Source organism: Armigeres subalbatus, chromosome 3 (genome assembly GCF_024139115.2).
Source record: "Armigeres subalbatus isolate Guangzhou_Male chromosome 3, GZ_Asu_2, whole genome shotgun sequence".
In the NCBI taxonomy this organism is placed as follows: Eukaryota; Metazoa; Arthropoda; class Insecta; order Diptera; family Culicidae; genus Armigeres; species Armigeres subalbatus.
Genome location: NC_085141.1, coordinates 277,251,430 through 277,277,700, shown reverse-complemented (window position 1 = coordinate 277,277,700; position 26,271 = coordinate 277,251,430). Strand labels below are relative to the sequence as shown.

At 41.5% G+C, this 26,271-nt stretch overlaps 1 protein-coding gene across 1 annotated transcript; it reads right to left on the bottom strand.

Annotated features, from left to right (window-relative positions):
* Positions 1-255: 255 nt before the first annotated feature.
* LOC134219949 (uncharacterized) lies at positions 256-21,131 on the bottom strand. Its single transcript, XM_062698853.1, has 3 exons — positions 20,820-21,131; positions 7,923-8,403; positions 256-1,224 (listed from the first exon to the last, which is right to left on the bottom strand). Exons 1-3 carry the CDS (start codon positions 21,062-21,064, stop codon positions 1,057-1,059), a joined length of 894 nt encoding a protein of 297 aa, XP_062554837.1. The 5' UTR covers positions 21,065-21,131; the 3' UTR covers positions 256-1,056.
* Between the last annotated feature and the right edge of the window lie 5,140 nt (positions 21,132-26,271).

Below are 26,271 nucleotides of genomic sequence, written 5' to 3'. Positions count from 1 at the left end.
TGGGAAGAGGAAGTTGAGGATTTTGCGTACTGCACGCACATGCTACCTCGGCATTAAACTATCAGTACACTCCTTGTCATAATGTTAAATATTTGTCTAGTCGCTCTGATATTCATGACGATGTCTTATTAGTCAGATACAGATATGGGTGGCTTATCCAAAAATGTGAGGATTCAACTAAGAGTGCAGTTTCAGTCTGATGAATGATCATAAATAGTCATAATTTTCGGATTATAATATAAAACGCAATAGCACTCTTGATTAAATTTCTTTAAAAATTAATGATATTTATTATCAGTAGCTTACTCGCTAATATTTGGTTTCAATTTTAACATATTACTAGCATGTCTCATTTGAATGGATTTTGCTTAATACAGGTTCAATATTATGATGTTGATTTAGCATTTTAGTATATGACTACCTAAAGCTACCGTAAACTCGCATATGTACATTTGATTAGCATTCTTGATCATCTTAAACGTATTAAATTCTTGAACTGACCTTAACTAACCTGTCTCAGTCTAAAACTAATAAAGACGGAACGGTTTCTTAATAATTAACTTCAGTTTGTGACATCTCCACATCACAACTGAAGTTTAACGAATCAACAACCCTGGTCACCGTTTTTTATGATCTATATTTTTTAAACAGATCATAACCATTGAATGGTAGAGGAGTATGAGCACCTTAGCCCTGGCCACTAATTCGAGTCAATAAATTAATTAACACTAATTTCTCCCTCGCTTGTTGATTAGCTTCAGCGTTGCCTATGTTGGATCGAAACTGTGATGATCATAACTCGTCGTCGTCTCTTGCGCTTCTATGTTTCATAACCTATGTTAACAAGTTTGTCATTTACAAGTTCGAAATGGGTGAGCTGAGCACTGCCGAGCGAGCGGTAGGTAGGCCTACCTAATGCGGAAAAGGTTAGGGTAAGCCGGTAATCAAGACGCGAGAAGGCACACCAGAGCAGTGGGCCAAGAACAACGAGCGACGGCTCCCATGGAGATGTGTTTCATGAGTTTTGAAATTCGTACCTAGGAACAAGGCGCGGTTTTATCGTAACCGAAGTAGGCTGATATTTGAGAAATATTTGTTCATGAAGCATAGAGCGCTCGGGACCAAGAAGGCCAGGAAACTGGTGATGCTGCTGGGTATGATGCTGATGCCGGATGATTGCATCGAGGGGCATTTGTTCGAGTTGTAGTAATCTTCGCAGTACATCTGTGGAAAGAGTAGAAGGTGGAAAATGTCAACTGTTAGTGCTGTTTTGATTGATAGCAATTTATTGTAATCATTTTGTTTATCAATTTTTATTGCGTAATTCAATTATTGTCCGTATTCGTTATTAAACATAGGTACGATATAGACACATCGACGGTTCCTTGCAAAAAAGGCACAACTCAAAATCTGCAAATTATCAGAAACGACGTTTTGAATTTTTGACTCAAAAAATGAAACTTCTATATTTTTTGTGATTATTTAGAATTTTGCGATTCTTTCTGCATGTGTTGATACAAAATAGATTAGTTTTGTGTGTTTCAGCTCTAGAAAAATTTAAAAAAAATAGTCAAGTTTATAGATTTATATGAATTTTCCGAAAAATTGTAAAATTTCGAAATACACATAAATTTTGATATATTATGAATTTGGCTCAAGAACGAAAAATTTTGAATGGTGCCAGAATTACACGAAACCGTCGACATGTTTGGCTTTTCTGTGCGTATTTATTGCTAATGGGGATTCTTTCTAGCTGGTGATCTAATTCATCTACTTTGGATGGATCCACGCTGGCGGTCAATAATAACACCGGTCCTCCGGAAGATCCGGAACTTCCGCAATATGACCAATTCAAAAAGTTCATCCCAGAGCTTCGCGATTTTTTGATAGCCATTCATTCTGGCAAATTGTGGGTACAATCAATAGTTAAAGTCTTCTGTGACCCCCAGATGTCCCAGAAACGGCGCTCCGGAAAATCCGGAACACTCGTAAAATTGGCTAATTCCAAGAGTTCATCCCAGAGCTTCGCGATTTTTTCGTAAGCATCCATTCTGACAAATTGTACGTGCAATCAATAATGAAAGTCTTCTGTGATCCCTAAATGTAAAAATGGCCAATTACAAAAGTTTGTCCCAGAGCTTTGTAACTTTTTCATAATAATATATCCTGGAGAATTATGGAAAAATCAATAATGAAAATCTTCTGTGACCTCCAAATGCCACAAAAATGGTCTTCCGGAAGATACGGAACATCCGTGAAAGTGGCCAATTCTAAAAGTTCTCCCCAGAGCATAGAGATTTTTTCGTAACCATCCATTCTGGTGAATTGTGAATGCACTCTATAGTGAAAGTCTTCTGTGGTCTACAAATGTCGCAGAAACAATCCTTCGGAAGATCTGGAACATCCGTAAAACAATTTCAATTTCCAAAATTGAACAATTCCAAAATTCCAGCACAGCGATTTTTTTCGTTACCTTTCACTCTGGAAAGTTAATAGGGAAAGTCTTCTGTGTCCTCCAAGTGCTTAAGAGATGGTCCTCCGGGAGATCTGGTTCATTCATAAAAGTGGTCAATTCCAAAAGTTTATCTCAGAGCATTGCGATTTTTTCGTAGCAACCTATCCTGGCGAATTGTGTTTGCAATCAATAATAAAAGAATATTCCTCTGCACTTGCCACGAGTTCATGCGGAATTTGTTGGAATTTTTGGGTTAGGTTCGAGGGGCGGAGGTTCGGCTTGGTGAACGAGCTGCAAATGTGACATATAGGAGAAAGCAACTGATAGAATTTCTTATAGGATGTAGAAAACGAGATTTTCCGTATATTTTTAACTCTAGCACTTTTTACTAGAAAAGTCAAGTTAAAGGTATAGTATAGGAATGGAGACGGTATGGAAGTCCTTCTCCAGTTCTAGCGATTGCTAGAACATGAGAAATATAGAGAAAGATACAAAGTAGGAGAATGGAACGGACCTGGGATTGAAACAACCTTCAGACTTACCAACAAACAATAGTTTTATCTATACAGTCAACTCTCTACATCTATTATTTATTTATTTATTCAGACTAAGGCCGAAGTGGCCTGTGCGGTATATAAGAGTCTTCTCCATTCGGCTCGGTCCATGGCTACACGTCGCCAACCACGCAGTCTACGGAGGTTCCGCAAGTCATCTTCCACCTGATCGATCCACCTTGCCCGCTGCGCACCTCGCCTTCTTGTGCCCGTCGGATCGTTGTCGAGAACCATTTTCACCGGGTTACTGTCCGACATTCTGGCTACGTGCCCGGCCCATCGCAGTCGTCCGATTTTCGCGGTGTGAACGATGGATGGTTCTCCCAACAGCTGATGCAATTCGTGGTTCATTCGCCTCCTCCACGTACCGTCCGCCATCTGCACCCCACCATAGATGGTACGCAGCACTTTCCTTTCGAAAACTCCAAGTGCGCGGTGGTCCTCCACGAGCATCGTCCAGGTCTCGTGTCCGTAGAGGACTACCGGTCTAATTAGCGTTTTGTAGATTGTCAGTTTGGTACGGCGGCGAACTCTATTCGATCGGAGCGTCTTGCGGAGTCCAAAGTACGTACGATTTCCAGCCACTATGCGTCTCCGAATTTCTCTGCTGGTGTCATTTTCGGCAGTCACCAGCCCAAGTACACAAATTCTTCTACCACCTCGATTTCGTCACCACCGATGCAAACTCGCGGTGGGTGGCTCACATTGTCTTCTCTTGAACCTCTTCCTATCATGTACTTCGTCTTCGACGTGTTGATGACTAGTCCGATCCGCTTAGCTTCCCTTCAGTCTGATGTAGGCTTCCTCCATCTTCTCAAAGTTACGTGCCATAATATCTATGTCGTCGGCGAAACCAAATAGCTGGACGGACTTATTGAAAATTGTACCACTCGTGTTAATCCCTGCTCTTCGTATTACCCCTTCCAAAGCGATGTTGAATAGCAGACACGAAAGACCATCACCTTGCTGTAACCCGCTGCAGGTTTTGAAGGAGCTCGAGAATGCCCTTGAAACTCGAACTACGCACATCACCCGATCCATCGTCGCTTTGATCAACCGTGTCAGTTTATCCGGAAAACCGTGTTCGTGCATTAGCTGCCATAGCTGGTCCCGATCGATTGTATCATATGCGGCTTTGAAGTCGATGAATAGATGATGTGTGGGCACGTTGTATTCGCGGCATTTCTGCATTACTTGGCGAATGGCGAACACCTGGTCCGTGGTGGAGCGTTCGCCCATAAAACCCGCCTGGTACTGCCCCACGAACTCCCTTGCAGTTGGTGCTAGTCGACGGCATAAAATTTGGGAGAGTACCTTGTAGGCGGCGTTCAGCAATGTGATTGCGCGGTAGTTGCTACAATCCAGCTTATCGCCCTTTTGTAGATGGGACACACGACACCTTCCATCCACTCCTGCGGCAAAACTTCCTCCTCCCAAATCTTGGTAATGACCCAGTGCAGCGCTCTAGCCAGTGCCTCACCACCGTGTTTAAATAGCTCTCCTGGTAGTTGGTCAACCCCAGGGGCTTTGTTGTTTTTCAGCCGGCCAATCTCCTCCTGGATTTCCTGGAGATCCGGAGCCGGTAGAATTCTGTCCTGCGCGCGTTCTCCCAGGTCCATCACCATACCGCCATCTTCGTCTGTCACATCGCCATTCAGGTGTTCTTCGTAGTGCTGCCGCCACCTTTGGATCACCTCACGCTCGTTCGTAAGAAGGTTCCCGTTTATGTCCTTACACATATCAGGCTGTGGCACGTGGCCCTTACGTGAACGGTTTAACTTCTCATAGAACTTTCGTGTGTTATTAGCGCGGTACAATTGCTCCGTTTCTTCACGGTCTCGATCTTCCTGCTGGCGCTTTTTCCTCCGGAAAATCGAGTTTTGTCTGTTCCGCGCCTGTTTATATCGTGCTTCGTTCGCCCTCGTGCGGTGTTGCAGCAATCTCGCCCATGCTGCATTCTTCTCTTCCACTAACTGCTCACATTCGCCGTCATACCAGTCGTTTCTCTGATCCGAGGGCACCGTGCCAAGTGCAGCGGTTGCGGTGCTACCAATGGCGGATCGAATATCTCTCCAGCCATCTTCAAGAGACGCTGCGCCTAGCTGCTCTTCCGTTGGAAGTGCCACTTCCAGCTGCTGCGCGTAGTCTTGGGCTAGTCTACCGTCTTGTAGCCGCCCAATGTTAAGCCGCGGCGTCCGACTTCGACGCGTGTTGTACACCGTCGAGAGTTTTGAGCGCAGGCATACTGCAACGAGGTAGTGGTCGGATTCAATATTCGCACTGCGGTAAGTGCGGACGTTCGTGATGTCGGAGAAGAATTTACCGTCGATTAGAACGTGGTCGATTTGGTTTTCCGTTTCTTGGTTAGGTGATCTCCATGTGGCCTTGTGGATATTTTTGCGGGGAAAGAAGGTGCTTCGGACTACCATTCCGCGGGAGGCTGCGAAGTTTATGCATCGTTGGCCGTTGTCATTCGATACGGTGTGCAGACTATCCGGTCCGATGACCGGTCTATACATTTCTCCCTTCCTACCTGTGCGTTCATGTCACCGATGACGATTTTAACGTCCCGCAGTGGGCATCCATCGTATGTCTGCTCCAGCTGTGCGTAGAACGCTTCTTTCTCGTCGTCGGGTCTCCCTTCGTGTGGGCAGTGCACGTTGATGATGCTATAGTTGAAGAAACCGCCTTTAATCCTCAGCTTGCACATCCTTGCGTTGATTGGCTGCCACCCAATCACGCGTTGGCGCATCTTACCCAGCACTATGAAGCCGGTTCCCAGCTCGTTGGTGGTGCCACAGCTTTGGTAGAAGGTAGCCGCTCGATGCCCGCTTTTCCACACTTTCTGTCCTGTCCTCTCTACATCTCGATGTTCTATATATCGATATCTCTCCCTATGCCGGTGGTTTTCTCGGCCCCTTCAATCTACATACATTCGGGCCTTCTACATCTCAATAACATCCCTATCTCGATGTGTTCTGGTCATATTTTGTTCAGGTTTCTCTCTCTATGCCGATATGTTCGAATTCCTAGGCTACTAGATCTTTGAACAGCATAAGCGCTTCATTCTTCTCCAATGTTTGTTGGGAATTGTTGCATTCGACAAAATGGCCAAACATTCAAAAATTCCATTCAAAAAATCTATTTCAACGATAATTTTTTGAATTCTAACGGGATCTCCTTCGAAATTTACTCTCGAAGTTTAACTTACTTTTCAAGGTGGGATTTTCGAAATTTTAACGGAAAATTTTATGGAATTTTTAGGGATACCATTGGTATTTCCAGGAAAAAAACTCTTTAGTTCTAACGTTTTGTTCTAGGGATCAATTGGAAAAATCTACGGAAATTCCATTGAATCGGAAAATTTTGCGGACTTGAATTTTGAATCGTCGTGGAATATTATAGACCACCGGCGTGACAAATTTTAAACGGCGGCGCGCTGATGCAAAAATGTCGTTTAGCAAAGTTGTGGGATGAACTTTTGGAATCGACCATTTTTACTGATATTCCTTTTTCGTAATCATCGGAGGACAGTTTTGTGGACATTCAGACGTCATAGAAAATTCCAATTATTGATTGCACAATCATTTCCCCGCTATAGATGTTTTCGAAATAAATGTGGAGCTCTAAACTTAAGGAATTAATAATTTTAGCGGTTGTCCCAAATTTCCCGGAGAACCGGAGCCGTTAACAATGTTTTCTAAAAAATCGAATGTGATTAATTTTTGGTAGGTTACAGAGAACTTACACTATTTACTCCACATATTATATATACCGTTTACTACATGAATGCTAACAAAAATGTTCAGCTCTGGGATCAACTTTTAGGATTAATCTATTTTACGAATGTTTCGGGTTTTCTGAGGACCGTATTGTGGTCATTTCGGGTCACAATAGACTTTCGCTATTGATTGCAAAATCAATTCGCTGATATAAATAGTTTTTAAAATTTGTTTTGAGATGAACTTTTGGAATTGGCCATTTTACGGATGTTCCGAATCTTCAGGAGAACCATTTCTGGGGCATTGAGAGGTCACAGAAGACATTTATTATTGATTGCACCCACAATTTGCCAGAATGAATGATTACGTAAAATGGGATTAACTTTTAGAATTGGCCACTTTTACGGAAGTTCCGGATCTTCCAGAGGGCTCTCCGATGACCGGTGGAGGGATAAATTTCCCCAAAAATGGCATATACAAGATAGCAAATACAGTTGGGATCATCAGAGCACATATTTGCAAGCAATTGTATGTTTCATAACACGAATTTCGAAAATTTAGTGCCAAATTGAGAAGCTCAAAAAGTACCTCTTTAGTACAGGTTCCCCGGGGACTAAAGAAGTCAATTTGGATGAATCACCCCATGAGCTTGTTCTAGGAACCTACAGCTTTCGTTTGGTACCTAAAGATCGAAAATCGGTTGAAATTTGAGTTTTTTTAATCGTGGTGAAATGTTGGGTCCAAATGGACCCCAATGCACAATGTGTAACTTTTTTCTAATGCATTAGGAAGGTTAAAATTGATTTGTATATTGGGTATATTTAAAAACTTTTGATACTTTGTAATCAAATTATATTTTTCATCCGAAAAGCATATATCCTTTAGATAAAATTTGATGAGAAAATATTTGTGAAGGATATTATTTGCAAGTTGATGTTCTATTGCTTCTGTTTGCAATAACAATCGTATAATGATTATCGAAGTCTCGCTTAACTTTTCAAAAGGACCTAAGTAACATTTTTTTCATGATTTAATTTGAATAGCGCAATCAACAGAACAACATGAAATCTATTGATTGCAGTGTTCAAATTAATTCATGAAAAAAATGTTACTTAGGTCCTTTTAAGCGAGAAGTATATTTTCAATAATTGCAACTCTAATGAGGCATTACACAGTTATGAGGAAACTTACATTTATCAGATTCGACGACATTTTGTCCAGAAATCCGCGCGTGAATTTCGCCGTTTCCCAACCGCATGTCTTCTTGGCGACACTTTCCGAACAGTCTAGATATTCTATAAACGAGCAGCACACTGTCCGCACATCCGCCTCGGCATCCCGCCCAGCCGTGGTATGATGATTGGGTTGTTGTTGTTGCTGCTGCTGCTGCTGCTGGTGATGCCTTTCGTGGCGGGCCTGGTGATGTTGTTGCTGCTGGGTGATAACCGAAACCGTATTGTGGTATTTCCGGCCGCAAACTTCGTAGTCCGGTCGCACACGCTGCAGGCAGGGAGCGTGCGTTAAAAATTCGCTCTGATACGGTCCTTCCCGGCAGAGGTCTCGAACGAATTGATGGGTGCCATTATAGAGTTTATTGAAACGATTCCGCTGCTCCAGAGTCATGCACCGCCGCGTGTAGCTTCGGATGCAGTGTAGGCCCCTAGTTAAATCGCTGCAATGGAAAAGTGCCAACAAAGGAAATATTTAATAGACGCACGTAGAGGAAGGCAGCTGCAGAAGTCGCTTTGCAAAAGGACACCAGAAAGTCCTGGAAAATAAATTGTAGCATTAAAAACTATCCCACAATGTGCGGATGGTGAGTTAAACCCGGCACCAACGGTCAAAGGCGACAAAAAAAGTGTCACCGGAGACAAGGCGATGTCACGTTTGGAAGATTTATGAAGTTCTGTACATTAAGTAGGAGTAAGTTGTCGCTTCGATGCCATGTCGGATGTGGTTGAGGATTAAACTACTTTGGTTTGGTCATAATTTGAACAAGCAATTAGGTGTTTATGTTGCGGCATAACTGCTGAGCCGTAAAAGTGAGAACAATAAACGTTTCTGCAATAATGCGGATAATTGCACATCAACCGAAGAGAATTAAACATTATTTGTGTACAAAAAGTTACGATTTTATTGCTCAAATTAATCCGTATTGTTATGACTTTTGTTTTTTTTAATAATTAGTTTTTGCCCTTCGCGTATATTTCTATTGTGAGTTGTAAGTTCTCCAGCGCATAAATTATTTGATTAATGAAATATAACAATGAAGCTAAGAAATAACAGATTTTTATTTAACAGCATTGAAAACAAACAATTCCAACAATTCAATTTGTGCATTTGCACAACATGTGAAAGATTTAGTTCGAAAAGTGTTTTGAGGGGGAAACCACTTCTTTCGGTGGTGTTTAAACCGTTTAAACAGTGAGAAGTGAGACGCCTCAATTCTCACTTCTCTATTTTACTTCTTACTTCTCTATTTTACTTCTTACTTCTCTATTATTATGAATCACTTCACAATTTTCACCATGGTTATTATTTAACCAAACGACATTTTTGACCATTGGTTAAGCAAAGAACATTCACGATCATATGACCGATTCTATCAAATAACATTTTTGACCAACGTCGTTCGATCAAATAACATTTTCGGCCAAATGGTCCTTTCTGCCAAACGACCATTTCGGTCGAACATCTTTTTCGGTCATGATCCAAACCAAATGATCTTTCCGACCAAATGATGTTTTTTTTTTAATTTTCTCAAGCTCGTCAACGATCTTTGGGAAAAACCGCACGTTCCCGGACGAGTGGAAGAAAAGTTTCGTTGTACTCACTGCATCAGACGAGTACCCCGAAGAAACCGGCTTTCCCGAAGGGTCGGTCCTAGCGGTGATGCTTTTTTCATCGATATGGACGAGGTTTTCAGCATTCTACAAGCAAATGTGTACTTATTTGTATATGCCGACAACATTTTATTGGTCGTTGTCGGCAGAACGCCTGGTAGGAACAGGATCAAAACTCAGGCGGCTGTAAGTGCCATCTATCGCTGGGCTTCATCCGTCGGTTTTGTTATGAACGCTAATAAGTCGCTAATAAGTTCGGGTACACGTTTGCAGTGGCCTGTATCAGTTGACAGGCCTTATATAAAGCTTGGCACGGATGCCATCCCCAACCGGAAGATCGTCCGGGTGCTTGGTGTCGACATCGACCGGAAACTAACCTTTCTACCGCACTTCCGGGTGGTGAAAGTAGCTTGCAATTCCCGCATCAGTCTCATGGAAACCCTTGCGAAAAACACCGTACCAGAACAGAAGCACCACACTAAAAATCGTACAAGCTATCATCGACAGCTGCTTGCTTTAAGGCCTTGATCAAACGTGTCCCGTCTTGTTTTTTTTATAGAGGGATGAAGGCAAACTTGCAAACAGACACCTGAAATTATCACTCAGGGAGTGGAGTTGATGGAACGCTGGACCCACTAAACCCACCCAAGCAACGGAAGGGTACTTGAGTTACCCTCTCTACTAATACAGCATTACTTCAGGGGGATAGGCAGTACTCACTGTACTCGCTCATTCACACTCACACAAGCACTCATCCCGTATGAGGCTTACTTGGGTGATCTCTCTAACATAGCCTCTGACACACTCTGACACTCTTTCTGAGGCACCATATGAGTCTAACTTGGGTGCTCACCCTTTACGCACACTCTTCTTCTTCTTCTTATTGGCATTACGTCCCCACACTGGGATAGAGCCGCCTCGCAGCTTAGTGTTCATTAAGCACTTCCACAGTTATTAACTGCGAGGTTTCTAAGCCTGTTTACCATTTTAGCATTCGTATATCATGAGGCTAACACGATGATACTTTTATGCCCAGGGAAGTCGAGACAATTTCCAATCCGAAAATTGCCTAGACCGGCACCGGGAATCGAACCCAGCCACCCTCAGCATGGTCTTGCTTTGTAGCCGCGCGTCTTACCGCACGGCTAAGGAGGGCCCCACGCACACTCTAGCACACCAATCTGAGACTTATTTGGGTCCTTGCTCCTTGTCCCTGTCACTCCTCCTGACACACGCTCTGATACACCATGTGGGACTTACTTAGGTTCTCACTTCTGACATGCCATGCGAGGCTGACTTGAACGCTCACTCTACTCTCCTCTGCCATGCCTCGAGGTGTCGATAGCGATAGGTACCAACAGTTCTACGCTACGACCCTCCTACCTCGGCATGTGCAGTCCATACTAAACCTATGCGCTCACTCTTCTGCCATGCCTCGTGGTGGCGACTGCGGTTACCACCCGCTGCGACACTCTTACCTCGACATGTGCAAAAAACGTGTCCTGTCTACCGAAACCTCATCGACACTCTCTCGCCCGTTTTCAACAGCTACGTCCAGCTAGCCTTTGGTCTGCTTCCGTCCACACCCGTTGAAGCAGCTTGCGTTGATGCCGGGATTCTTCCTTTCCGGCATCCATTAAATTCTGATGGCCATCTGTCGCAAAGCCACCTCTTTTGCGGCTGCCACTTCAGGAGAAGACAACCCAACAAACATTGGAAGCTGAAGAAGAGCTTGTTTCGTGGCAAATAAACTACTTCAGCTAAAAAACTAGTTTGTTCAGGTTAAATTGTTTGTTGTTTGTTCTCCTCGACGAAGCTTACCGGATCCTGAGAAGTGAAGCCGGTACCAGCCTCCCTCCAGTGCACTTCTCAGGGAGCAAAGGACTGGCTGATGCCTCCCGTTAACATCTAGCGCATAATCGCCTTCCGGTTCAAAAGAGGAGAAAACACGAACGAACTTATAAGATCCGTACTGGAACTCAGCGCAACGCGCTTCCGAAATAGCCAGTCGAGGAGTCGTATTTGGAGTCTGTGGACCCAACCTGGCCAAATCGGAGAGTCTACCCCGCCAATGTAATATTTTTTCCGCCGAAGCTGCCGCTGTTTTTGTAGCGGCTACCCAGAGTGTAAAATAATCGATTTTTTTTGGTGAAGTCTACCTTTCTTCACTTGTCAACTCACTTCTAGTAATGTGTCTAGTAATGTGCTGTCCAATGAGAGCTTGAAGTAGCTCGAAGTTTCTCCCTGTCCTGCTCATGCCCATTTGTTGACAAAAAAGAACAAGCGGGACGGGAGCAAATTCGAGCTACTTCGAGCTGCTCATTAGACAGCACTATTTATAGTCGGCTCTGGACTGTCAATATTCGGTTGAATATTAGCCATTGAATATTTATGCACATTCTACAAATTGATAAATTATCTGAATTCTGAACACGTATTAAATGAGTAGAGGGAGTAAAGTAATTTACCACATATAACTGAATCCGATTTGCATCCGCGAGGCACTTTCAAAGGTAAACATCAATATAAACAATGCTAATTATGTTTTTTTCTGCACATAGCAAGCACACTCAGTGACAGTCGAATGAATGAGTTTGTGGAGTAGTCGTCTGACTATGCCATTCTATGTTTTGAATAATCGTGCGATGTTTGTCAAAATTCGGACCGAAGTTGCTTCATGAAGATGAATATTTTAAGCTCTGCGGCTACCCTTCCTGCGAACAAACCAATCCTGGTCTTCACGGAATCCGCTAGTGTAATTTCCGCCCTTCAAAGCGAGACTCTAAAACACCCCTGGATCCAGGGAATCCTTGAGGGTATGAGCTGCGGTACAACTAGGGCTTCCATTCCCGGAAACGATTTCCCGGGAAATCATATTTCCCGGGATTCCCGATTCCCGGGATTTATGTATCAGTTTCCCGAATTTCCCGGGAAATGAACATACTAAAATTTCTTCTTATTTTTTAAATTTGATGATAACGGATTTTGGGGTATCAATTAAATTTTTTTACAAGCATCATCTTACTATTTATTTCACTTTTGAAGTTTAAGAATTTAAGTTATAACTGAAAATGCCACAGAATCATACGGTGCATTCCAACACGTGTTGAAGAGAGGCGAGACAAAGAACCAGTTTGTATCTATCGTTCGTTCATTCAGTAGGTTCAAACGTCGGTAAGTGTTGTGAAGTCGAATTAAAATTGAGTGTCTGTGGTGAAACAGCAGAGCTACCAATGTTCGCAGATATTCAGGCAATAGCAGTGACCGCTTTGGCAGGTTTGTCCTATTATTGTCAAAAAAATTTAAGACCTTTAATCCTTTTTGATTCAATTCCCGAACAAACTCATATTCCGAAGACTCGTTTGTATTTTGAGATATTTCTGAAACATTTCATTTCATTTTTAGGTGCTGTTCGGCATTACAAGGATAGTTTGATTGAAAAAAATGTTATAGTCAGAATCATTAAAGTACGACAATCAAGCACTCGCCTGTAAGCTCTTTTTTAATTCGAATGGAAGAATTCTCATTAAAAATATTTCATTCATCTGCTTTAAATACAAAATGTGTACAAGTGGACGTACATGAATAAAAATGGTTTATCCTTCAAAGTTGACCTGAAGATTCTATACACAAAAAAAGTCGTCGAGTATAAGAATAGTTCAGGAGCTCATCAGGACACTATAGATCTTACTCTCGAACCAGAGCAGATGCTAATACTTATGACATGGCGAACGTTTTGTAGAAGGACTTAACGCTTTTCGAACTGAACAAAAACATTCTCAGGCTTTCAACAACTCTTTCATAATTTGAGGACAAAATAGCAAGCATCCCTGATGTCTAATATATATTTTCAAAACCATATTTTACTACAAAATTGAAACTACGGTTTTGAATTAGCTAGAGTTTTTTTTTATTTCCCGGGATCCCGGGAAATCCCGGGAAATTATTGTTTCATTTCCCGTTTCCCGGGAAGTTGATTCCCGGGAAAAATGGAAGGCCTAGGTACAACCTTCGCCTGGATCCAAGGAATCCTTGAGGGTATGAGCTTCGGTACAATCCCCGGCCACTGCGGCACTATGGGAAATACCTGGGACGAGACCTGCAGAGACGCTGCTTCTTTTTTATTGTTTTGGCCCTTGTTCTTCTTTTCATCACAGCTGCATTCATCACAGTTGATCAGGGAGCGTCCGCAAATTACGTAACGTTTAGAAGAGGAAGGGGGGAGGGGGGTGGGGTTGAGCGAAGTGTGACGATCCATACAAAATTTTCAGATGTTTCATACAAAAAGTGTGGGGAGTTGAATATGCCTAATTTTTGCGTTACGTAATTAATGGATCTTCCCTCATGGATTTTCAACTGTTTCATCTATGTGCCGTGTAGACTCTTCTTATAATAACACAAATATTTTCAAGTTGTTGTTTTGTAAACTTATTTCCACAATGATTTTCATATCGGGAAATGAACACATATTCATAACTGCTTAATATTAAGCAAGCTGCCCGGTTATTTTGGAATACTCTTCCAAGTGAAAAAGTCTTCGTAAAACAAAAATCATGTGGAATAATTTATATATGACACCATCACTTTCACACAAAAAGCTGCATGCAGCATGTGACAGTTCCTACAGGATAGTGATGGCCAAGGCAATATGGGTGCAGCCGAAATGGTGGCTCCGATGACGAACGAAGAGTTAATCGCGGTGGCCAAATCCCTGGTAACGAACAAAGCTCCAGGGCCTGATGAAGTTCCAAACAGTGCTCTCAAGGCAGCAATCATAGCGAACCCGAACATGTTCAGGCAATCAGGCTATGCAAAGATGCCTAGATGAGTGTAGATTCCCCGAAAGATGGAAAAGACAGAAACTGGTGTTGTTGCCGAAGGCCGGGAAGCCGCCGGGCGACCCATCGGCGCATAGACCAATCTGCCTTATAGACACGACGGGCAAGTTGCTAGAGAGGATCATCCTCAACAGGCTGACCCCGTACTCAGAGGGTACGAACGGCCTGTCTAGCAACCAGTTCGGTTTTCGCAAGGGTAAGTCCACGTTGGACGCTATTAACTCGGTGGTAAAGACCGCCGAGATAGCGATCCAACAGAAAAGGCGAGGTATTCGATACTGTGCGTTAGTGACACTTGATGTGAAGAACACATTCAACAGCGCAAGCTGGGATGCCATCGCGCTCTCGTTACACCGATCAGCACGGTGGAGGATTGGATGAGCGCTAGAGGCCTGCAGCTCGCTCAACATAAGACGGAGGTGGTTATCGTCAACATGCAGTGATTCACGTGGGTGAAGTCGCGATCGCATCAAAGCAGAGTTTGAAGCTTCTTGGGGTCGTTATTGACGACAAGCTGACCTTCGGCAGCCATGTCGACTATGCGTGCAAGAGGGCTTCGACTGCTGTTGCGGCATTATCGAGGATGATGTCCAACAGTTCCAATGTGCCAGTAGACGTAGGCTACTGGTAGGCGTTGCCGTATCTATTCTTAGGTACGGCGGCCCGTCCTGGGCATCCGGGAAGACGAGGAGTGTTTCGAGCTACGTGGCACCAGAGGAGCCCGTGAACGCATCAGGGTGACTTCGGTTGCCAGATGGCAGCGCAAGTGGGATAACTCTTCTAAAGGTAGGTGGACCCACCGGCTGATACCTAACATATCGAGCTGGGATTCAGTGTGGACGTTATCACCTCGACGTGAATACACGCGTTTGTTCACTGGTTTGCTCTCGGTGTTGTTTTACTGTTTGTGATATTCGTAACCATACCTATCATAATGGCTTGCGAAATTGCAGTCAAAAACACGCTGGCTTTCCTGTTCCCCGAATGTGCAACTCAACCAACTCTGGTTGATATGGCGCGTTTTGTGAAATCGCTGTGTGGGGATCAGAAAATGATGGAAACTGCCTAGAAGATATAAGGTTTTCATACGTTTTAAAACGGAGGAAGCAATGAGGTTTGCTTTGCAAAAAAACCCAGAGATGCTGCCATTCAGTTACACGAATGGAAAAAGTGTAATGGTCCAGATGTCCGAAGCAGGAGGAAACAGCCGGTATGTACGTATCTTCGACCTACCGCCGGAGATCTCTGATTCCGACTTGACATCCGTGCTGTCAAGGTTTGGAAAGGTGAAACGAGCTGTACGCGAGCGGTTCCCAGTGGAGTATCAACTAGATATGTTTACCGGAGTCCGCGGCGTGTACGTTGAAATCGAGAAGACTATTCCGGAGATACTATATTTTCGGAATATAAAAGGCAGAATCTATTACGATGGTTTAAAGCCAAAGTGTTTCTCCTGTAAATCTGACAAACACCTAAAAAAGTCTTGTCCGATTCTACTGGAACGACGAAGCGAGGCGAAAGCAACAATAGAGCATCAGCTCGAAAAATTGAATTCTGCAACAGAAGAAGAAACCCCAGCTTCTCCTGTCAGAGATAAAGCTGAATCCAGCAGTGATAATCTGAAACCCAAGCAATTGGATAGAAATGCGAAAAAAAGACACACAGTGCGGCACCGATCATCGAATGTAGAAACTGAGGACGTACATCCGCACAAAACGGAGTGCAAAAATAGTGCACCATCAAGCGAGGAGAAAAGCAATTGTGCTGTCGTTTCTGACTCTCCTCGTAGGAAGGAAAGGTATAGAATCGCATCGTACGAGTGGATCGAGGACGAACGCGAACGACAACTAATTATAGAGGATGATAAGATTAGAATAGCAAAAGCAATGAATGTAAAAATTGATGACATCGAATTTTATATTGATACATAGTTTAATGATTGTACTAATACATTAATACAATATTGTTTCGCGGCTCCGCGAAGTGTTAGACACGACTGAGCCTTATAAATAAACGAATTAAAAAAAAAAAAAAAAAAAAAAAAAAAAATATCGAGCTGGGTGGAGAGACCCCATGGGGAAGTTCACTTCCATCTGACACAATTCCTGTCAGGCCATGGCTGCTTCCGGCAGTACCTCCACAGGTTTGGGCACGCGGAGAGCCCCGTCTGCCCTGACTGCCCAAATGTTGAAACTACAGACCACATACGGTTCGTATGTCCTCGTTTCGACGTCGAAAGAAGAGCTATGCTAGACATTTGCGGTCGGGACACAACCCCGGATACCCTTATCCAAGGGTGTGCCATGCGGTGGAGCAGTGGAACGCAGTTTCGACTGCAACCACTCAGATTGCCTGCAGCTTGCAGAGAATCTGGCGCTCCGAGCAGCAGTCGACAAGCATGACTAACTTGTGATTGGCAAGTTAGAGCGAAAACAGACTGAGCGCGGGGAAGTGAATGAGAGGTCTGCACATGTCGAGGTAAGAGTGTCGCTACGGGTGGCAACTGCAGTCGCCACCACGAGGCATGGTGTCTTGTCAGAGGGGTCTATTTTAAGAAAATCAAAGGTTCCATCGGCCCCTGGAGTGGCGTACCCTGTTTCTCAGAAAGAACAGCAAGTTATATCGAGGCTTTGGACCGGCTACACAAGGGTCTCCCACAACTTCGGGAACGGCCGCTGTGAGTTCTGCAAACACCGAAAACAGTGTGGAGCACTTTATCTGCAGATGTACCAAGTACGACCACCCCCGAAATCTTTATGGGATCTAGGTAGAATTCGGGACGCCAGAGTTGCCCTACACTCAGGGCAACTGCTCTTTGATTTTACTCTACCTAAACGATTTTATAGTATTAACTAAGTAAGTTCAATTAATAGAGGGATATTTGAAGTGTATTTTCAGTGCGCGCGCTCCTGTGGCCCTGGCGTGCATTTTTTTTGACAGTTTGCCATGACATTCAGAAAATTCAAATATCCCTCCATTAGTTGAACTTACTTAGTAAAATCATTAAGATGGAGTAAAACCAAAGAACAGAATTTTTTGCCCAGAGTGTAGGACAACACTGCGGGACGCACTGGCGGACGACGGATCTTCAATGGCTGCCCTTTTCTGCGGGTTAGAGATAAAACGTTGAAAGACAAAAGGTCGAAGGGACAAATGGTCTAAAAGGACAAAAGGTCGACAGGACAAAACGTCGAACGGGAAAAAGGTCGAAAGGACAAAACGTCGAAGCCGAAATAGACAAGAAACTGAAACGGAGAAAATCAATTTGGCATACTACAAGTTTTATTTATTTCTTAAATCAACAATCTTTTTTATATCTAAAAGAAAAATCAAGATATTCATAACATTGTTTCATAGTAATTGCCACTTCTTTGAAAATTGCTCGTTCTTTGACTTTGATTGATGAGATGAGTGTATTACTGAAGTTTACTGCATGTCACAAATTCCGTTGGAATACGCCCAACTTGTTATCAACTTGTTTTTGATCGACCTTTTCTTCCTTTCGACTTTTCGTCCTTTTCGACCTTTTGTCCGTTTCGATATTTTGTTCCATTCAACCTTCGGTCCTTTCGAACTTCTGTCCCTGTCGACGTTTTGTCTTATCGACTTTTTGTCTTTTCGACCTTTTGTCATTTCGACCTTTGGTCTTTCGATCTTTTGTCCTTTCGACCTTTTGACTTTCGACCTTTTGTCATAGATTCCTTTTCTGCTACCTTAGAGTGAAATCAGTAGTGATTCAGTTTCATTCTAAATTTTCTACCACTATTCTAGTTTGAATCTGGAGCAAATTATAACAAACTGGCTGGTTTCCCCAGTTCATGTTTTTCAAATTTTCAATTAATTGAAATCATTATGTTACTGCCAAGAAAGGTGCCGGAATTGCAAAGTGGATTGATCCGTAGATAAAATGACGCATCCATACACCAAAACAATTGAAAAATATTTGAATCTCGTGATTCAATCGTGGTTCAAATCTGCAGAAAATAGAACGTAGCGTTATACCAATTTTATTTTTTTGACAGTTGATTGGAATAAAAGCTGAATCTAGAACAGGTGCTGGGACAATTAATGTTTTAGATTCATATTCAAACTGACAGCCCCAAACGATTTGAATCACTGCTGATTTTACTCTTAAGGACACAGGTTTATATTTTCAAATATAGTCTTGGGGCACCACAAACACTCTGATTCGGCGATAAGTCCGTTTGCCAAAGGCTCCACCTCCCCAGTGACCGCCCCCTGTCATTCTCTTTGGGGAGCTTTTGCCTAACTATTATGATTCCAGTCTATTACAAGACAAGTCATGCTGCCACATTTAGGAACGTTTTATATCTTCCTTTCAATAAGGATTTTGAATAAAACCTCTCTTCGAGGAATTCAGGATCCTTCCGTTTTCGGAACTCGAATATCGCCCCATTTTTATCCGGCGATCTGGTCCTTTCAAAATGAAAGGTCAGAAAATCTAAAAGGATTCTCTGTAGGCAGTAATAATTTGACTGGAAACCCCATTTCTTATTGACATCCCCAACCCAATCCTTAACAAAGGCAGTGAACACCACCGGAAAACAGCGCATTATTTTCATACAGTCATATTCATCGTGGGAACAGTGCATCAACACAAATTTTATTAATGCGTAAATTATCGTACAAAATTTTTAATCCTTAACTTTAAATTAATCTTAAAATGTTTTACAATAAGTGTAAGTCAACTGGCGATGCCCTTGGTTGGCATGCTGGGGTGGCTCCTCTGGCCCACCCTTCTTAAACCTATCTTCGTGAACACTGAAACTGGAGAGACCCTCAGTTGGCCCGCGAAAACAACTCATTTAGTTCCCTTCCTTTCTTAGTGTTGGATTTAATTTATTAATAAAAAAACACGTTTATACGAAGACAGAAATTGGTATGAACTAGCCTTGCATAAGAGGTAAAATAATAATAATATATGTATGCAGAATACCTGAGGGATAACATGCTTAGGTATTTCAATACCAAACAATTTGGTATTGAAATTCCATTTAATAACTGAGTATGTTATGGCTTAAGTCTTCTTATTCTTCTTCTTCTTCTTCCTCTTCTTCAATGGCTTTACATTCCAACTGGAACTTGGCCTGCTTTTCAACAGTATTCTATTAGCATTTCCTCAGTTATTAATTGAAAGCTTTTTCTTTGCCCGCCATATTGCACGAGTATGTATCTTGTGTGGCAAGTACAATGGATACACTATGCCCAGGGAGTCGAAAATGTTTCCAACCCGAAAACATCCTAGACCGGACCGAGAATCAAACTCGCCATCTCTAGATTTGCAATCCTACGCCTTTGCTCGCAATGCTACTGGGGACCCCAAGTATTAAGCTTAAGTATTGTGCATATTAATTTTTGGTATTATTCCTTTGGTATTTTAATTTTTATGCAGGGTTAGTTCATAACAGAGTATGGTATCAATAACAGAATTAGGTATTATTTAGCCAATCTCTTCTGCTCGGGTAAGGCCTTTACAGATAATTAAGTAACATTCTATCCTGCTGGTCTCCGAAAGGTAAAAGAGGAGGGATAAAATAAAAAATAAATATTAAAATGAAAAAAAAAAAAAAAAAACTCCTCGGATTTGTTAGATAATGTTTTGAAAATCCTCAAAATTATTCGAATTTTATTTTGTTGCCCCCTCAAAATCAGCCTAAAGGAGAAAAAAAAAAGTCATTTTAAAATATCCGCCCTACATTTTACCATGGAGAATTCGGCGAATCTCATCACTGCCTTTCTTTTTCTTTTTAATTTATAAAATTTGTATATTAATTGCGTGGTTTTAGGCCAAGTTACCATTTACCACTTCAGCCTGTGGCGAAAAAAACAAATATTAACAATCGAGTGATCAATAACATCGTTTCTATAACTATCAAAAGATTGCTAATTTTTAAGAAAATTTTTTACCCTTGCTTCAGAAGTTTCTATAATTTCACTTTGTATGCGTTTCTTTTTACAAAAAAAGCTAATTTTGTTTGAAAATTTGATTTCGGTTATGGAACATTTCCTATTTTCCCTGTTCAATTCCATTGCTTTTTCATATTGTTTCATTTACATTTAAATTTTTCTTTTCAGACTGGAAACGTTTATTTTTATTTTTCTTTAAATACATTTTTGTAATATTTTTGAAAATATTTATTGTCACACTTGAATTAATTTTTGATAGTTTTGAATCCAAATTGCAATTGCAAATTGCAAAATGCAATCAATGTCGCAATTGAGAGTTGTTCTTTTTTTTTCAGGATAATAGAAAATTCTGATAAGTCAATTTAAAATATGGTTTCTTTCATCGAAGTTTGTATCTAGTATATTGTATATCTATTGCATGAATTATGTTATCTTGATTGAAAATGGAAAAAAAATTTTATTCAGTCACAGCTACTTACGGGCAAATTTTATCCAGCTCCTCTTTTTTGGTCGCTATCGACAAATCCGTTGACGACTGCAGTACCTGGAAGGGTCGGGCGCATGTGGCCAGTTCCTCCTGACCGCAGTTTTCTGCTCTTATCTTGGCAAGATTCACTGGAACGGAAATGAAAGAAACAAGACGGGCCCTTATTATTATGTACCGTGACGATCGATATGAAAATAGGGAAATAAATGCGATAATCATCTTAATTATGACGGTCATCAAGGGTGGTGGAAAGTGTAGCTGCTAGTTTGTCGGTGCCACTAGTAAAACTTTTCAAATTATAAATTAAAATCACGTATTTTTTCTGTTTCCTTCTTCGGTGATTAATTCGCTGTTCCTCAGTTGCAAAAGTAGATTTTCTTGTAGTTAAGGAAATGTTGTTGAAAAGACTGATAAAAACGCACAGATAAAAAAGCACTTCATGTTCTTCAAGACATTACGATCCAATAGGAAGACGACTTGTTCAATGGTGTTCTTTTGAGCATGTTTGTATCTTTTATATTGCGGTTAAACATTTCAAAAATTTGACAAAATACAGGCAGTATTGATTGACTCGTTCATTATATTAAAGTGGATATAGATTTTATGGGTGTTTATCGGTATCGATTAGAATTCCTTCATATTCAAATATGAAAATCATATGTACGTAAATATATATAAATCATCGATGACGTTCCTCAATTCTTATCGTACTAGATGATGGAATGATAAAGGAAGAATTATTCTGGACGTTTCCAGCTTCAACAACGACGGTGGTGTTGATCTCCAAGAGGCGAACTCTGAACACCTCCTTGTTCCGAACGCCATAGAGACCGTCGTCGTCATCCAACTGCCATTGCCCTCTCGGATGAGCGTCAATGTAGGTGCTATCAGTCAGTCAGTGGTGGGCAGTGAAACAAGAAAAAAAGAAGCGATGGGCGTATGCGGATAATAATCAGTGTCGACTTGCTCGCCAAGCAGCCAGAGGGACGAATGAAAACCATGACTAGGACAAACAAGTTTTCCCTACAGACTTTAGTGACGACGACAACGACGGACTGTGGTGGCGGTGCAGCACCGGATCGGTTTTTTGTTGCCGAATGACATTCGATGTTGCAAGTAACTTTTCTTCTAGCTTTTTGTGAAGTGTCAGGAGGGTTGGGAGAGGCTGATCGGAAAACTGGGAGGTTAAACCGGGAACCATCTCGGGGGCTTTATTGAATCTGAAATTTGTGTCTTATTGCAATGTTGTGGTGGTGGAATGGAAGCTTCGGCATTGGAACTGTGATTCGGATATAATTATTTTCCAACAGCGATGATTTATGACGATAAAAATGTCTCAAGGGGGGAAAACGATGGGAAAAGGTAGGATGGGAGAAGGCACTTGTATATTTTTTTCCTCTAGAAACTTCGGCGTCGACTTTACACTTGAGGAAACAATTAGTGTGAAAAATTTCGTCTGTGAAAGCAATGGAGGAAATATTTTTAAAAAAATGCAGCTTTCTACCTATAGGTGAATATTTTCAGAAAGTTTTAGATCAATTTCGAATAAAACTAAAATGCCCAATGAAGTATTTTTCTCCTAATCAACGCGATGTGTAACGAATAATTATTTACAAAGAACTAGCAAGATTTTTTTTACAGTTTATTTTCGGTATTTTTTATCGTTTTACCCACTAAAATCAATGAAACTTATTCTTTTTCTGATTTTTATTGGCATCACATCCCCCACTGGGACATTGCCGCCTTTCAGCTTATTAACTGGGAGGTTTCTAAGCCGCGTTACTATTTTTGCATTCGTATATCATGAGGATAACAAGATGATATACTTTTATGCCAAGGAAAGTCGAGAAAATTTCCTACCTATACATTTCCTAGACAGGATCAGGAATCTAACCCAGCCACCTTCAGCATGGTCTTGCTTTGTGGCCATTAGAGTGATTTAAATTTTGACTTTTTCGCTCCCCTGTGCATAAACGATTGTTTTTGCTATTTTAATAGTCCTCCCAAATTTTTTACTGATTTGGATGTAATTTGGTTGTGCACGAGCCGTTTGAAGGTTATATGAAAATTACTATGAGAATTGCCACTTATGTAAAGGATCGTTTCGTGAAGCAGCCCAGAATCTATTTCAATATATTTAACGCATCGCCATCATAGAATAGATCCTAAACTGAAAGTCAGTTGTTGTTGCGAAGCAATCTGACTTTTGAAAGCAAAATTATAAAGAAAACAGAAATGCTCATTATTGATATTGATGTTATTCTTTTACGTGTTAAATTGAATTTCCCATAATCCAGTATTTCCCTAATAACTTTTGTTGCCAGCATCAAATCGTTTAGCAACAACGACGATATTTTCCCTTGTTAAATTTCCTATGTTTCTAACGTATTCATACATTTTTAGAGCTTAATGGACAATGATGGGGAACGGTTTTTCATAAAAGTTACTGTTTTCATAGTAATTTTCATACAAGCTTCAAACTGCTTGTGCTCAGTCAAATTACATCCAAATTAGCTAAAAATTTAGGACAATTTTTAAAATGGCAAATGCCATCGTTTAAGCATAGAGGAGCAAAAAAGTCAAAATTTGAATCACTCTAGTGGCCATACCTTTTACCGCACGGCTGAGGAAGGCCCTTTTAATATCTATGCAACACGTTCCTTAGAATCCTAAATAATTTGAACAAAATTCAGATGATTATCGACATACCTACTATAAATATAAATAAATTAAAAAAAAAGTTAATGTAGCGGACAAACAAGTTTAGTTTTATGCACTGTGGGTCTAGATGAAAATACTTCATCATAAACCTGGTGAAATAAAATTAGCATAACCGATTTGCACAAATTCGTAGATAATACAAGCCAATGCAGTATTTTGCTTGAGAGTAGAATCACGTCGTCCCTTTCCCTCAGCTAACTATTAGAGACTAATCACGACCACTAAGATGGAAGACACGCATTCTCCAGTCGTCAGTCACAATAGTGAATGTGAAAAGTCGCACTTTTCGATTAATGACAATTGAGAAGTAAGAAATGAGAAATGTAAAATATGAAGTGAGATATTTCACTTCTTTCTCCGCATTTCTCACTTTTTTCTGTGAAAAATGAGAAATGAGGAATGAAAAGTGAGAATTGCGAAATAAAGAAATGAGAAATGAGAAATTGTTCGGCCGAACGACATTTCTGCTCATTTAATCCATTCAGCAAACGACATTATCGGTCGTGCGATCCGTTCGGCTAAACAACATTTTTGACCATATGACCTCTTCGGCCAAACGACATTTCTTGCTCTATGACAAATGGCTCTTTCTTTCAAATGATCTATTTTTAGCAACTTTTTCAGCCAATTGGCCTGTTATGCCAAACTATCGTGTCGGCCAATCGGCAGTTTTCGGCCCTATGATTCATTCAGTCAAATAACATTTTCAGTCAACTGAACCTTTCTGCCAAAAATACAATTCGGCTAAACAACTTTCTCAGCCACATGACCGATTCGGTTGAAGGACTGTTTTCGGCCGCATGTCCATATCAACCAAATTACATTTTCAGTCTAAAGGCCCTTTACGCCAAGCAATCATTTCGGTCATACGATATTTTCGGCCAATAGTCCAGTTCAGTCGAACGACATTTTCGTGATTTTCAGTCAAATGACGCTCGGTCGATGGGTTTCGACGTAATGATTTTTTTTTGCCAAATGCCTCTTCCCCGTTCAAAAATTAGATTTCAACGAGATTTTTTCTGGATTTCAACGGGAAATTCTTAGGAGTGCCCTCGAAAAATCCATCGTAGTGATTCCTCCAAGAGTTCGGGGTTGAGCTGCGAAGTGCGCCATCCTAGATCGGTTTTGCCGATCCGCTTTGTGGTTGTGACGGGAATATGGAGGTATGTCCCTCATGAACCTTCCATTCTGGCTCCACCGTCCATCGATGCATGAATCACCGCTCGATCCCCTGAACGTTGGCACTTGGCCTTCATTCAGCAGGAATACGTTAAATACCGCTAGCGCATCTAGCAGGGTATGACCTCTAGCTGCCCACGCATTGAAGTCGCCTGCTACAACTAATTAAGCCAGGCAATTTCGCTGCAAGAATGTCGACTACCCTAGTAAACTGGACTATACTCTACCTGGGAGAACAGTAACAGCTACAAAGATAAACACCGTTTACCTTTGCTACGACGAAACCATCATCATCAGGTGATGATAATATCTCTTGGATGAGGTATCGCCCGCAAGTCCAGATGGCCACCATCTGAGACTTATCCGTAATCCAACTGCCGTTTCCAGCAGGGATGCGGTATGGATCGGACAGAAGGCTACATCAGCTTTACACTCGGTAACCGACTGTTGTAGCGGCATTTGAGCCTCCTCGCAGTGGTTTAGGTTTAGCTGTGTTGCCTGTATGTCTGGATCCTTCTAGAGGCCGGACAGGCCTGGTCACCGGTAAGGTGTCTGTTGTCTGTACCCGGGGGACATAGCATACACCTTGGTGCAGCCTGACAGGTGCGAGCTGCAGCATAGCTTGCTGCACCTACGGCATTGCTTACTGCGATCAGGTCCTTTACAGACAGTTGCCAAGATACCTGAAGCAGGCCTGAAGCGTTTGGCTTATGCTTAGCGGACATACCGATCAAGCCACTTTCAGTTTAGCCCTACCCGACTAGAAGAGCATAACAGAAACTGAACTCAATATTAACATATTGTGATATTTATAACTTATTTTGATACAATTTTGTTCTTAGTAGCTTTTATCTTTCAAATGTTGTAACAGGATTTTATCATAATATGATTTAAAAAGTGCTTAACACCGAATTGCCCAACAGTAGGCAATTAAAATAGATGTAGCAAAGTCTTCCAGCCATATAGATATCACAACGTTGATATAATTTGCAAAGGTTGCCTTATTTGTAATGTTGTTAGTTTCGTGTTCTTCAAAAATATTTTTGTTCAGACAAAAACAAAAGTTTCGTATTGTTGATCACAATCTGCAACTACACAGATACAATATATTTTGTATCTGATTCTGTTATAAATTTCTAACAAAATATGTTATTTTCATGATAAAATTGTAACAAAATTTGATAGTTTTTTGTTTCCAGTAGAATGATTTTTGATAGAAATTTAGATATTTTAACAACATCCTGCACCACGTTTCTAACTAATTTTGTTATAAACATTTAGTATAACATAATAACATAGGTTGATACAATTTTGATATGACCTTCTAGTCGGGTATCCATTACCTTCTTGATCTCATCCTGAGGTATTTGGAATGAGGCAACCTGCATTCCCGGATCCCTGGATCTCGACATTGCGCTGATCTCTCAGTGCATCGACCAGGTCTCTGGCCTCGATTACTTCATCCAGGCTCTTGCACTGGATGTTCGAGACTGGGCATAAGGCTCTTACTTGAACCCCATCACCCAGGACCTCCTCCTCAGTCA

What these genes read in the sequence shown, in the direction of transcription:
- LOC134219949 (XM_062698853.1), bottom strand. Translation starts at nt 21,064, where the DNA reads ATGACCGTCATAATTAAGATGATTATCGCATTTATTTCCCTATTTTCA. An exon ending in GAGCTGGATAAAATTTGCCC is followed by an intron (nt 8,404 to 20,819) that starts GTAAGTAGCTGT and finishes TTTCCATTGCAG; the next exon opens with CGATTTAACTAGGGGCCTAC. An exon ending in TGTCGTCGAATCTGATAAAT is followed by an intron (nt 1,225 to 7,922) that starts GTAAGTTTCCTC and finishes CTCTTTCCACAG; the next exon opens with ATGTACTGCGAAGATTACTA.